This window comes from Falco peregrinus, chromosome W, assembly GCF_023634155.1.
Source record: "Falco peregrinus isolate bFalPer1 chromosome W, bFalPer1.pri, whole genome shotgun sequence".
Classification (NCBI taxonomy): domain Eukaryota; kingdom Metazoa; phylum Chordata; class Aves; order Falconiformes; family Falconidae; genus Falco; species Falco peregrinus.
In genome coordinates this window covers 18,938,065-18,951,267 of record NC_073743.1, presented here as the reverse complement: position 1 = coordinate 18,951,267, position 13,203 = coordinate 18,938,065, and the positions used below count along the sequence as shown (strand labels likewise).

Genomic DNA, 13,203 nt, shown 5'->3' with positions numbered 1-13,203 from the left:
TTTAAATCAGCAGCCCCTCGGGGGGTCGCCTTGTCCCTGGGGGGCTGCATGCTCTTGGCTTTCATGCCAGGCCGGAGCCCGGCGGGGGGGGGAGGGCTGCCTTCTCCCGCCCGCCCCGCGGGTCTGGGCCTGCTAGGGACCCCGATGGTGGCGGAGGAGCCCGGCCCCGTACCGGTGGGTGCGTGTATACAAAAAAGCGGCTGGTTCTCCTTCACGGTTTTCCCAGGGGCCGCCCCGCTGGGCGGAGAGGCGGCCGGGCGGGCGGCCCCGCCCCCCCCCGCAGCCGCCGCCCCACCCCGCAGCTGCCGCCCTCCCCCGTTATATTCCGGGGGCGCGCACGGGGCGCACTATGGTAGCGGCAGCGTCCGGTGGTGGCGGCAGCAGTGGGTAGAAAATGGCGGATCTCGAGGAGCTGCGGGTGAGGAGGGAGAAGCGGCGGCGGGGGGAGACGCGGGCCAAGATGTCGCCTGGCCGTTCCCGCGGCAGAGTGGGGAGGAGGGGGGAGCGCTTACCCACCTCGTCCCCCGGCCTTTCCTCTCGGGGAGCCCGCGCCGCGCCCCTCGGTGCGTGCCCGGGCGGGCGGTGAGCCCGCGGCGCCTCTCGTTGAGGCGGCAGCCAGCCCGTTACGGCCGGCCGCAAACCGCCGGCGCCTTCCCCGGGGAGGAAGCGGGGTCGCCTGGAGCGCTGTCAGAGGGTGGCGGGAGCCGGCGCCATCCCTGAGGAAAACCCTCCCTGTTGTTATAGTTGAAATTGAAATAACTAGAGTCCGAAATAAATTCACTAAGTATTTATTGAGGCAGGAAAGCAAAAACAGCGCTGGGCGGCCGGGGAGTCGCAGCTCCATTCAGGCTCGCAAATTCCGACAAGTAACACAGCGCTTTTACTCTCAACTTCAAGGCCGGTTTAAGCAAACAGTTATGCTCTCAGTCCCGTAGCAAGAAGCTGTATGTTACAAAACTAAACTATTTTTACACTAAGGTCTAGACGAAGACGAAGGTTGTCATAGTAACATGAGATTATGGTTTAACATTGGCCTTGAGAAGGTACATCTCCAACCTCATGGTTAACAGTTAACTCTTTTCTCGCCAGACAGAACGTTCTCGGATCTGTTGCTGCAAGATCATTCCTTTTGTTAAAAGTCCATTTGATCAGCAAATTACCCTTAATTACTTATTACACTGTCACTTCCCTGGGGCGGGGGGCGAGCCCGCTTTTCAGCTCCGCCGCGTGGGTTGTGCTGTTAGTGGGGTTCTTCTTCCCCACAACCCCCCTCCCGATATCTTAAACGGCTTTTGGGCTCTTGCGGGCGGGAAGCCGGTGGCTCGCGTGGCGGCTGGCGGGGCTCCGTGCCCTGCTGCCCTTAGTGCCGGCTGAAGGGAAAATGCCGAATAATGACTGTAGTGTGTGTGTTTGTGTGTTTCGGTTTTTTTTTGGCAAACGCTAATCATTATTGGATTTTTTGAAAATTCATTAACGCTTTCGAACCGGGAAAACGGCGCCAGTGAAGTGTGAAATCCACCGTTTCTGTTCAGATCTGTTTTATCTTCAGTTGAATGTCTTGTGTTGCACTTGTGGACTTTCCTAACAGATTTTTGCGGTGGGGGGTTGGCCTTTTGTATTTTAAGGTGTGTACACAAAGAGCTGACTGCATCGTTTCTGATTTTCCTTATGTTTCTTGAACCATCTGTGAGTATCTTTGTTTGGAAGGAGAACGCTGCCCTTCTGCAGCATCCACACCTGCAGAAGTGCCGCCGAGGGAATACGGCATGCACGCTGAACCCCCCCGACCTAGACTTTTCTACAGAAGGAATCAGAGTCACTTAAATAGGAACCACTGTGAGTTAGGCTTTAGTGTAGAGAGAGGGCTGATGGCTGAACTGACTAATCTGACCAACAGTGGGAAACATGCTGCAATTGCCAGAGAATTTCCTACACTAAGGCTTATTCCAGCACTAATACCGCTTGGGTTGAAGTGGCTGGGGTGTAGCTGAGCAGCTCAGGTATAAAAATCTTGTGGAAAGGACTGAGTTTCTTTGAGGACAGTAGTGCTCTATCTCAGTCTTAGGTTTAAGGAGGGTTGGCTTACTGAAGTTTAATGTGTAGGTGGTTTTTAACTTGTTGGTGTTTACCTGTTTTCTTGTTTAGTTTCCTTGCTCATTTTCAGCTCTTGTTCTGAGGTCTCTTAAAGGGTGTAGCTAGGTAGTTGGCTAAACCCCCAGTGTAAACGTTGTAGCAGAGAACTCTTCTTAGTGTAGCTCCTCTTACCCAGACTTGAGCAGGTGATGTGATTTGCATTTTCCAAAGTGCTATAATCACTTATGTAGATATGCATAAGTATCGGTAGACTATGTTTGAGAATTGGGTGCCTAAATACCTTTTGAAATTATATATGCACCTGAGTTGCTTGCCAAAAGTAACATAGGAAGTATGGAGGGAAAAGGGAACTGGGTTCCAGGCCAACTACAGGACTGCCCTTTTGTTGCTCAGAGGAATACGTATCAGCAGTTAAAGAAATACTAGTCTGAAGAAATGTCTTTTGATGTTCCCATTCATCTTATTTATAAACTGGAGCACCTGTGAAATGAATCTGTTAGCTTGGAGCTTCTCTAAATGTTCAACATCTGGCTGATAATAATTCATGGTCCATTTTGGGAAAGCTATATATATTTTTTTGGAAGAGAATATAGTCGACTGCCTCATGTCTTCAAGGACTCTACTGATTTTTTTTTTTTTAAGAGGATATATTTGAACGTGTCTGCTTGAATACCAGGTACTTGGTTTGCAGGTTTAAGTTTTTTTGTGGTTTGTTTTTTTTGGTGGTGGGTTTTTTTTTTTTTAGACAACCAATTCTTCCTGGTTTTGGCCAATGAAGAGACACCAGCATCCCCTTCCCCCAATAGATTTTGTGAATTGACCTTTATGAGTGATCTTAAACTGCTGCTTTATAGATTTAATGTATGGGATGTTTTTATGGCAGGCAGTATTGTTTGCTGCTCTCTTGATTGCAATTTCCTGTAGTATGTGATCTCTACCTGCCTTATAAAAGGCTGCTAGGGCAATGTGGAGAGTGGAATTTTAGTAAATTGTTATGGACTGACTAAAGGCGGGAGGTCAGAGTCCTCTCTTAAATTCTGTTTTTGAGGGAAACATGCAGGGGCAGCATTTTTCTATTCTCAGGGCAAAGGATCGTTTTGGTATTTGTCTGTGCTATCCTCTGGATCTTCAGAGTAAAAGTTCTGGGGAGCCCAGAAAAGGGTTTGAACTGAGAGGCTGTAGTGAAAGAAAACAGAGACTTAAAAGAACCTGATGTTACATTGTGCCTTTTTGAAATCCTCAGTTTTGTTAAAGGATTCAGAAGTAGCTGTAACAGCAGTCACTACTTTTCAAGATGCTGATGAAAATGTCCAGCATAAGGCTTGCCCTTCCAGGCTTTTAGATTAACCCTTAATTAATAGCATTTATTGAGCTCCATAGGTTACCCGTTTCTGGAATAATGGGGAGTTGCTGAGAAGACATGGTGAGCACAGCTGTATCTTCCTTTTGTTTTTGAGATACAATTTTCAGACCTGCTGTTCACAGATGTGCTTTTAAATGTGGCTCATAATTTTATCTGTAATACTCATGAGCAGCCTGATGAATATCGAAGGGGTTACACAGGCATAGGCAGATGTGGAACAGAAGTCAGCAGTCTAGTGTGGAGGCCAGAGATAACATGTTGAACATGTTTTTGAACAGAATTGGCCCAGGAGTGGGGAATTGCAGCTCCTTCTGAGAGCCATCTGTGAGAAAATGATTCCAGCTTCCTACAAATTCTGAACTTACCAAGATTTGGCTTGAAGCTATGGTTTGCATCCTGGCAAAGTACCACAGATAAGTGGATTGGTTATATATTACTTAGAATGTCTCTTGGGTCCCCTAAGTTTCTGCTGGCATCCTGACACTAATTTGTAAACAAATAGTACAGGGTGCATGCTATCCTTGAAACATTGCAGATCCCTAGTTTAGAAGGTAATGGCTTCAGTCTCAGTTAGTATTTAATCAGGTTTTGAAGTAATGTGTTAGTTTCATCTTTATGGGAAAAAAAAAAGCTCTTTATAGGCAAATGAATATGTCTGTGCCAAAACTAATTTGTGTGACGCAATTGGTTTTCCATTTCAATGAGGCCGTTGTGGAAAACCCCCTCATTTTAGTGAGAAAGGGGTGGAAGTGTGCTCATATGTCTGATGTGGAAGGGGGACATACACATTTTACTGGAAAATCAGTGTTTAATGAATGCTCTAAGTACCTCTTAATTTTTGCCCTTGCACACCTGGTGCTGAAGTCATGCAATTCAAATGTGAAGAGCAATACAGTTTGGATACTGTACTAAAATACAGAAATTGAAGTCTCATTCTTGTGTGATTGGATCTCTTGTTCATACCAGACTTGGTGTCTTTCTACTCCTCTTGCCTTTATTTTTCTAGTCTGAATGAACAGCCTTTGCCTGTTTACCAGGTGGAGCAGTGCTTAGTGTTAAATTGTTAGCCAAGAAGAAAACAGCTATTTTCACGTGTCCTTGTCAAGCTCATTGCCAGATACTGTTGTATGCAGTTTTATTTTAGCCATGTTAATAATGTTGGATTGTTTATGCAGACTAGTTTGGGAGTTTGATGTAGAAATCAAATTCTGTATGTTGATCTGGGTAAACTTAAAATGATGGAAAGAACAGATATTGAAGTTTCTGTTGATGTAGTGATCTTTAGGTTGCAATTAACATTGAGTGTATTAAATAACCTCTGAAAAATACTGTTAATAACCTATGATAATATACTGTTATCTTGTATCTGTATGTAATTCCCCTGTTCTTCCTAGATGCATAGTCACTCTTTCCACTCTTTCAGACCAGTGAAGCTTACTGTGGTGCCTTAATTGTTAATTATTCTAGATACAACAAACTTTAAATGATTGTGCTGAGATACAGTGATGGGGGAGAGGACCCATTTCATTGCAGCCACATTTCTCCTTCAAGTTTTGAGTCTTGCATAAAATGAACGCAAGTATTTAATTTATGAATTTCACTGTTATGTTGAGTGCATGCAACTCTGAAGACTAATGCCTGATTTGGGAGCCAGGCTAGAGTTAGTCCAAAGAAAAATCCCTATAATGCTGAGGACCTGATGGTCATGCTGCTTGCATCAACTGTTGTGCTCTTCAGAGCTGCTCTTACTCTGCTGTACTACTTACACAGATTTAACTAGTGACGTCTTCATTCTTTCCCAGGATTTGCAGTATTTTTATCTATAGTTACATCAGCTTCCAGAATACATTTATATTTCTATTTAGGGTCAGCATAGACATCTTCAACCATCCCAAGACACAAGATGCTCGCTCTTACCAGTATTACACATTTCTAGCCTGCTATAAATCAGCCTGTGTGCAAACTTATTGCAAAAGATGTCACAAATGTGCTTCTCTGCTATGAGTGTCCAGAAGAGGGCTTAAAGCCAGGAATGAGGTTTTGTGGGGTTGGTCCTTGGTATGTCCCTTTCCTATATAGCCTTCAGATGCTTCATAAAACACATGGAAACCAGTGGGGCTGAAGCAGAGCTCTCAGGTGCAGACTGACTATAACTTTTGAGTCGACTTGGATTGCTTCTGCAGGTTCAAGTGCAGGGTTCACTACTTGAGCAGTTGTGGTTGCCATAGAAGCTACAGTTGTTTGTGCTTATTGTAGATGTATGTCAAGAATTTAACAGGCATTCTTGGTTATCTTTCATTTATATATGTAAGTACAATGACTATTAAAATTGTAGGTAGCTTTGACAGGGGGAGTGTGAAGAATCACGTATTTCATTTGAGAGATATTGTGATCTCTTTGCTCTGAAACGTGTCCACCCTTAATTTCAGCAGTGCATCAGCATTTCTGGACTCCTTAACATCATCATCACTGTGAAATGAATGCCATTCCAGGTACACCTATGGCTTAATACTTTAAAACAATATTTCTGCTTATGAATCATGATTGCTATAGTTTAACAATTAAGAAACAAAAACCCCTGTGAAATTTCTTACAACCTTCAAGTATGAATTTCAGGGGAAAAAATGTTTCTGCACTATAGAATTACTTGAATGTGTGACCAGTGGTTTGAGGGAGGCGATTCTCCCCTCCACTTTTTTTTTGTGAGACCCTACCTGCAGTACCGTGTCCAGCTCTGAGACCCCTAATATAAGAAGGATATGCAGGTCCAGAGGAGGCTATGAAGATGATCAGAGGCTAGAGCACCTCTCCTGTTGAGGGCAGGCTGGGTTGGGGTTGTTCAGCCTGGGGAAGAGAAGGCTCTGGGGAGACCTTCTAGCAGCCTTCCAGTGCCTAAAGGGCCTGACAGGAAAGCTGGAGGGGGGCTTTGTACCAGGGCCTGTAGCAACAGGACAAGGGGGAATGGCTTTAAACTGGAAGAGGGGAGATTTAGTTTAGATGTAAGGAAGAAACTGAGGGTGGTGAGGTGCTGGCCCAGGCTGCCCAGAGCAGCTGTGGGTGCCCCATCCCTGGCAGTGCCCAAGGCCAGGCTGGATGGGGCTTGGAGCCACCTGGTCTGGTGGAAGGTGTCCCTGCCTGTGGCAGGGGGGTGGAACTGGATGGACTTTGAAGGTTCCTTCCAACCTGAACTGTTCTACGATTCGATGAATTATCCGGTCTGATTTCCTTCTTTGAAGTTCTGTCAAACTACTCTATGTTCATGGAGAAAGACTGAAAATAAAATTACTTTGGTCTTCTGTGTTAAAGCTTTTTATTGGGCTGTGCAGCTGTAAAAACTCTTAAGAGAAAACTGGAATTTACATGACACAACTTGCATGTCTAATCTTAATTCAGTGATATGAAAAGCATGTTAATAGCTAGGCTGCAGTCTTCTGCAATTTTGGGGTTCCAGCAATATAACCTGGTGGGGTTTGTTGGAAGTAATGTCTTGCACCATGATTATAAATGCTTCTAAGCATGTGTTATGCCTCCATAAAACCTCATTGATTATAACAAGTGCTCACTTTGATGTATCAGTAAATGGAGTAATAAGCTTAAACGTGTAGATCAGACTAGCTGTGTTTTCATGCATGTGGTGGTTGTTGCCTTAAAGGGAACATAGAATCAGCTTTAGGGGGAGAATGATGCAGAAGCCATTGTTTGTTTATTTTCAGCAAAACTCACTTTTACAAGACTTTTCAAAAGCATATGTAAGATTTTTTGTATTGATGAACAAAACTGGGGCTTTTTTGTACTACCAAGCATTTTAATGGAGATGCCAATTTAAAATCTTGCTGACTACAGTATTGAAGCCAGCCTGCGTCTTCTACTAAAATGACATTAATCTTGTAACAAAATGCTAGTTTGTGGAATTTCCATGTAAAATGTTAGCTGTTTCAAGGCATGATTGACTGCACATATCGCCTTGATTAATTTGCAGGAATGTACAGAAGTTAGCAGGCAGGGTAATAGTATTTTACAATACATTTTCCTTAATCTCATTGCAAATGAATAAAATGATCCTTTACATACTGATTATAGAATCCAAAGTCATGCTTACTGCCAGCATCTGAAATAAAGGAGCTGAGCTGATGTTGCCATCAAGCTTATGGAACTATCTATGGATATATGCAACACAAAGTTCTTAGTAAATTCTGGCATATCAGTATTATCTTCTAACAAAACTTTTATGTGGCATGACTATGAAACTGTTCTAGTACTTCAAGCTATTTTTTATGAAATACTGAAACACTTTTTCTTCACCCTGTTTCACTGTGAGACTAAGGAAAAGTGGCAGGGGAATGCCAGGTAGAAACTTATAGAGGAATGAAGGCAGGTTAATTAACATTAATATCCAGCTGTGGGCTGGCTTCAGGGGTGGTGGGTTGGCTGATGTGGATAAGGTGCAGCTGTGGCTGGTTCCTGCTAAGTAGTTAAATAGCTCTAAGGGGTGTGGAAGGGGAGCACTGGATGAAGAGATACCTGGAAGAAGCTGGGGGGGGGGGGGGGGGGAGAGAGAGAAAAGCAGGTGGACTGGCATGAAGAGGATGAAGAAACAACGCAGACAGTAGATGAACTTTTGAAACCTTGTGGGGGATTGGTGGCTGTGCTGAGGCAAGGCATGGGAACTACCTATTGAGGTTAACCTGGTATGGGGTAGTAAAAGCCTTGTTGCAGCCACCTAGTTTTGATAGTGCTGCAACAGAAACTAGCCTCCAGAAGTTGCAAATGGGATGCAGTTCTGTCTTAATCTCCTCTTTTCTAGTATTATTTTGCTGTTGAGAGGAGTTGCTGGGATGAAATTAAGGTCATGTATGCTGTTGGTTGCTTCTTCAGAAGTTAGTGAGCCACTCAGTGCTGCAATGTGACCCTGCTTTCACTGGCAGTTGAGTCTGTGGTGCATGTATAGATGGGATGTTGGGGATTACCAGCTGGAAGACTGCTGGGTTAGTTCTCTTGTAGTTACTTGATAGAAGTATCACCATACCTAAACTGGCTGTCTGGAAATGTTGAAGTTCAGTATCTGAAATAGGGTAACCTTGTCCTCTCAATGATGAGGAAAGGGTGTGGTGTGCCTGATAAGCATACCGGGTCCTGCACTCAGGTCAGAACAACCCCATGCAGTGCAACAGGCTTGGGGAAGAGTTGCTGGGAAGCTGCCTGGTGGGAAAGGACTGGGAGTGCTGCCAGCCTTGTGCCCAGGTGGCCAAGGAGGCAAACAGCATCCTAGGGAAGTGACCCTCCCCCTGCCCTCGGCACTGGTGAGGCTGCCCCTGGAATGGCGCGGTGGGCTCTGGGCCCCTTGCTCCCAGACAGACCCTGAGGGGCTGGAGCGTGTCCAGAGCCAGGAAGGGGCTGGGGCCCAAGTGCTGTGGGGAGTGGCTGGGGGGGGTCAGCCTGGAGAGGGGGGGGCTGAGGGGAGACCTTCTGGCTCCCTACAACCCCCTGAGAGGGGCTGGAGCCAGGGGGGTCGGGCTCTTCTCCCAGGGAACAAGCGACAGGACAAGAGGGAACAGCCTCACATTGTGCCAGGGGAGGTTTAGGTTGGATATTAGGAAAATGTCTTCACCAAAAGGGTAGTCAAGCCCTGGCACAGGCTGCCCAGGGAGGCAGCTGAGTCACTATCTCTGGAGGGTTTTAAAAGACATTTAGATACTTAGGGACATGGTTTAGTGGTGGGCTTGGCAGTGCTGGGTTAACAGTTGCATTTAATGATCATTAAGGTCTTTTCCAACTTAAATGATTCTATGATTCTGAGTTCAGTTTTCATCTGGCTCAATTCTCTGATCTATCTTACTGTAAAAGCAATTTTTTCAACATTAAGGAGAGAAGGAGCAAGCAGCTAGGGGCACAGGGGGAGCTCAGACTTTTTTTTTAGTGGATGACTGCATGGTTGTAGCATAGTTGTGTTAAAACTTAAGCTGAGATCAGATCCATGTTAGAATACCTGGGTGTAAACTCTGTAGCTGTATAGTAAGGATTAGGGAAGGTAAACTCAAACACTGTGTTTTGAGTTGTATCCTTTCTGAAATCAATGCCTGAAGCTTTAAATGTTGTATATTGGGCTACCATTTAAAACTCAACAATGAGCTCTTGAACTGTTTTTAAAAATATCTTTTATGATCCCGGATGTCTACTACTATATACTGCCTTTTAGGGCCTTCACCTGCCAGTCCTTGAGTCTGGAGTTAGTATGGTACAGCAATACAGATTAAAGGCAGATGTTACTTCATTTTTAAAACTTAATCTCCTTGTTATGGTGGAGTCGTCCCACAAATAGGAATGAAGTTGCTTAGAATAATTCTGGACAACTCTATACCTCTGAAGAGACCTTGCTCATAAAAATGTGAGATGATGTGCCTATGCTGAGTTACTAGTTTTTAGTAACAGGGGGAGAATCCTGGAATGGTCAGGGTTGGAAGGGACCTCTGGAGGTCATCTAGCCCAACCCCCTGCTAAAGCAGGTTCTCCTAGAGCAGGTTGCACAGAGTTGTGTCCAGGTAGGTTTTGAATGTCTCCAGCGAAAGAAACTCCACAACCTCTCTGAGCAGCTGTGCCAGTGCTGTCACCCTCAAGGTAAAGAAATTTTCCCTCATATTCAGATGGAACTGCCTGTGCTGCATTTTGTGCCCATTGCCCCTTGTCCTGCTGCTGGACACCACTGAAAAGAGCCTGGCCCCATCCTCCTGACACTCACCCTCAAGATATTTGTAGTCATTGAGATCCCCTCTCAGTCTTCTCTCCAGGCTAAACTGTCCCAGCTCCCTCAGCCTTCCCTCATCAGGGAGATGATGCTCCAGACCCCTCATCATCTTGGTAGCCTCTGCTGGACCCTCTCCAGTAGCTCCCTGCCTCTCTTGAGCTGTAAGAAGATTGCTTCCTGTTGCATAGTGGGCTTTTTATTTTTTTAATGAGAATATTTTTGTTCATTAATTTCATAGTTCAATGCTCAAAGTCTTCTATAGCTAACTCTGATAACCAATTTAATGGTATTTCCTTTGAAGATCTTAGTGCCCCACGATACAAGAAGGGCAGGAAGCTTTCTGTGACCTTCTGGAAGAATCAGTTATGTTGGTTAAACAGTTTGTTAGTATGATAACAATGTAGGTTTTTAAAAACAGTGTCTCTTGCTGTGTCATCCTTTCAGGAGTGAAACCCGATGTGTCTGTGTCCATGTGTTTTAACATGCTGCTCAAAAATAAAGGATGTTTTTAGAATAAACTATGCAGAACTTAAATGCTTCCTGATTATTTTTTAAATGTGTTGGAAAACAGGTGGTAATCTTTCATCTGATTATTTTTTTGTATTTATTTGCTTGTTTCATGAAGTGAGACAGATATTTTGTGTTAGAGCTTATGCTTCTGCCTGTGAATTTAAGGTAGTGCTGCATGGGTTGCATTAAGGTTTGTTGTCGCTATTGTTTGAGTGTGGAAGCAATTAGAAATCTCTTGAAATTAACACAACTAAACAGCCTTAATCTTGGACACCTAGTTTCTTTGTTTTAAACTAACTATACTTTTGTGTGGGGTAAGGGTATGGGTAGTACCTAAGGTAACGAGGGTGAAATGAGAACAATGGAGGTTCAGATGCTTCATAGTGCTCCTCAGAGTCCTACTTGGGGTACTGTTGATTCACCTGTGTTTATCTCTTTTCTTTTTAGAATATGGCTTCAAGTTTTCGTGTTTCTGAACTACAAGTGTTGTTGGGGTTTGCTGGATGTAATAAAAGCGGGCGGAAACATGACCTCCTGATGAGGGCAATGAACTTACTGAAGGACGGCTGCAGCCCAGCAGTTCAGATAAAAATTCAAGAACTCTATAGGCGTCGGTACCCGAGGACAACTGAAGGACTTCTGGACTTACCAGCTATAAACCTGCTGGTTTTTAATTTGGACAGTAGTTCCTCTGTCAAGCCTGACCTGGCTGTTGCTGGCATTCACCCACTCCCTTCAACTTCGCTCACACCTCAGTCTCCTTCCTTGCCTGTCAGTTCTGTGCTCCTTCAGAATACTGAGCCCCACTTTGAGATGCAGCAGCCATCCCCTCCAATTCCACCCGTGCATCCTGATGTTCGGCTGAAAAGCCTACCTTTTTATGATGTGCTTGATGTGCTCCTAAAACCTACAAGTCTAGGTAAGTATTTAATAGCTCTGCAGGTTGATTAACAAAATGGGTGTTGCTTCTGACAGTACAAAGTCCAGATGTAAGTGGCTTTTTGCAGCTGGGGAGAAGGGGAAAATCCCTTCTCATCTCTGCCCTTGCCCTCTCTTCACTGTTTGTCCTCAGAAGTGCCAAGCTGCACTTCAGAAAATAGTATTCTCTTTTGTAAATATCATGATTAAAGACCTTTGTCTTTTGAATAATAAATAGAATAGTTCAATTGGAAGGTACATACAATGACCACCTAACTGGCTGACCAAAAATTAGAGAGTAATATTCAAGGACGTTGTCCAAATGCCTCGGAGACTGACAGTCTTGGGGCACTGACCACACCTCTAGGAAGCCTGTTCTGGTGTTTGACCACCCTCTTGGTAAATAAATGCTTCCTGGTATCTAGTCTGAACCTCCACTTTTGGCTGAAAGATTTGGACCTGAAGTCTCTGCCTGGTATAAGTGAGGACACATCTGTCGGGGCCACCAGAGAAAGCATTTCAGGGTCAGTACTTTGTGAGTTGCAACAAGGAAAGAGAACAAGTTCACCGGTTTGTTACTTTACACTTATCTCACTGCAGCAGTTCTGCAGGTTCTGACATCTGGTGCTGAAATAGATACCTTGTGCAGCAAAGTTCAGCCTTGTACTTGGATTAGTGACAGTTTCTCAGCTTCCCAGCTGTTGCCATACTGCATTTTAAAATTTAGAGTGGACCTTGGTCTTCCCAGTAACCTGAAGTCTCAGTTTAGCTTCAAGTGCCTCACTCCTAAACATATTCAATTATTTTTGGTAATGTTGGTTTCTGTCTTGAAATTCAACCTGTTTTATTTTACATGGTAGAAAATATATTGCTTAGAAACACTTCAGCATTTTGCAAGCTGTTTGCATCCTTTTAAATATTTCTTTTTCTTAACTGATAATTGAGCCTTTTAGGCTGATGACTTGTACCTCAGTGAGGCCTATAATGATCATTGGTCATCCTCCAGTACCTAAAGAAGCAAACGTTACTAACAAGCATTATTTACAATGCCTGGTATCCCTTTTGTGCATCGTGACACCCTGTTAGAGTTTAATGTCAAACCTGTGTATTGGTACAGTAGCTGCTTTGGTGTTGGAGCTCTGTGGTTCATGCTGCCTCATCATCTTTACAGAGATAATCTGTCAGTGCCACGATGTCTTGGCTAACTCTTGCTTATATTTGCTGTGTGCAATAGCGGAGTAACTTAACTAGCTCCCTGAATTGTTCTGTGATATGGGGCAACTGTTGGTTCATATTAACCAGACTAGTTGCCAGCCACATAATCACTGTCCCATATAATGCAGCGTGTGCTCTGCATTGTATTTCTGCTATGCAGTTACCTTTTGTTTCCTGGTCAATGATATCTAGAGGTGATGTTGATATGCTAGGAATTTCCCTAACAGCTCTTTTCCTTAACTTTGGAAGTGATCCTTTTTTTTTTTTAAAGGAGAATGCTTCCTCAGGGATATAACCATGTTAGAGCTGCATGTAATTTCCTCTTTCCCTTGAAGACTGTAGGCTCTTTGCACGTTGCCTG

General features: G+C 44.2%; 1 protein-coding gene across 5 annotated transcripts in view; it reads left to right on the top strand.

Moving 5' to 3' along the window:
* The first annotated feature begins 299 nt into the window (after positions 1–299).
* Positions 300–13,203, top strand: part of LOC129782549 (E3 SUMO-protein ligase PIAS2-like) — a 39,856-nt gene continuing 26,952 nt past the window's right edge. For 4 of the 5 annotated variants that reach the window (XM_055792602.1, XM_055792604.1, XM_055792603.1 and 1 more), the window contains exons 1-2: positions 300–418; positions 11,157–11,628. In XM_055792602.1, coding sequence (XP_055648577.1) covers positions 395–418; positions 11,157–11,628 — 496 coding nt within the window. In that variant the 5' untranslated portion in view covers positions 300–394. Of the gene's footprint in view, positions 419–5,878; positions 5,950–11,156; positions 11,629–13,203 lie in introns of those variants that run through there. The other variant, XM_055792601.1, reaches the window with a different exon arrangement.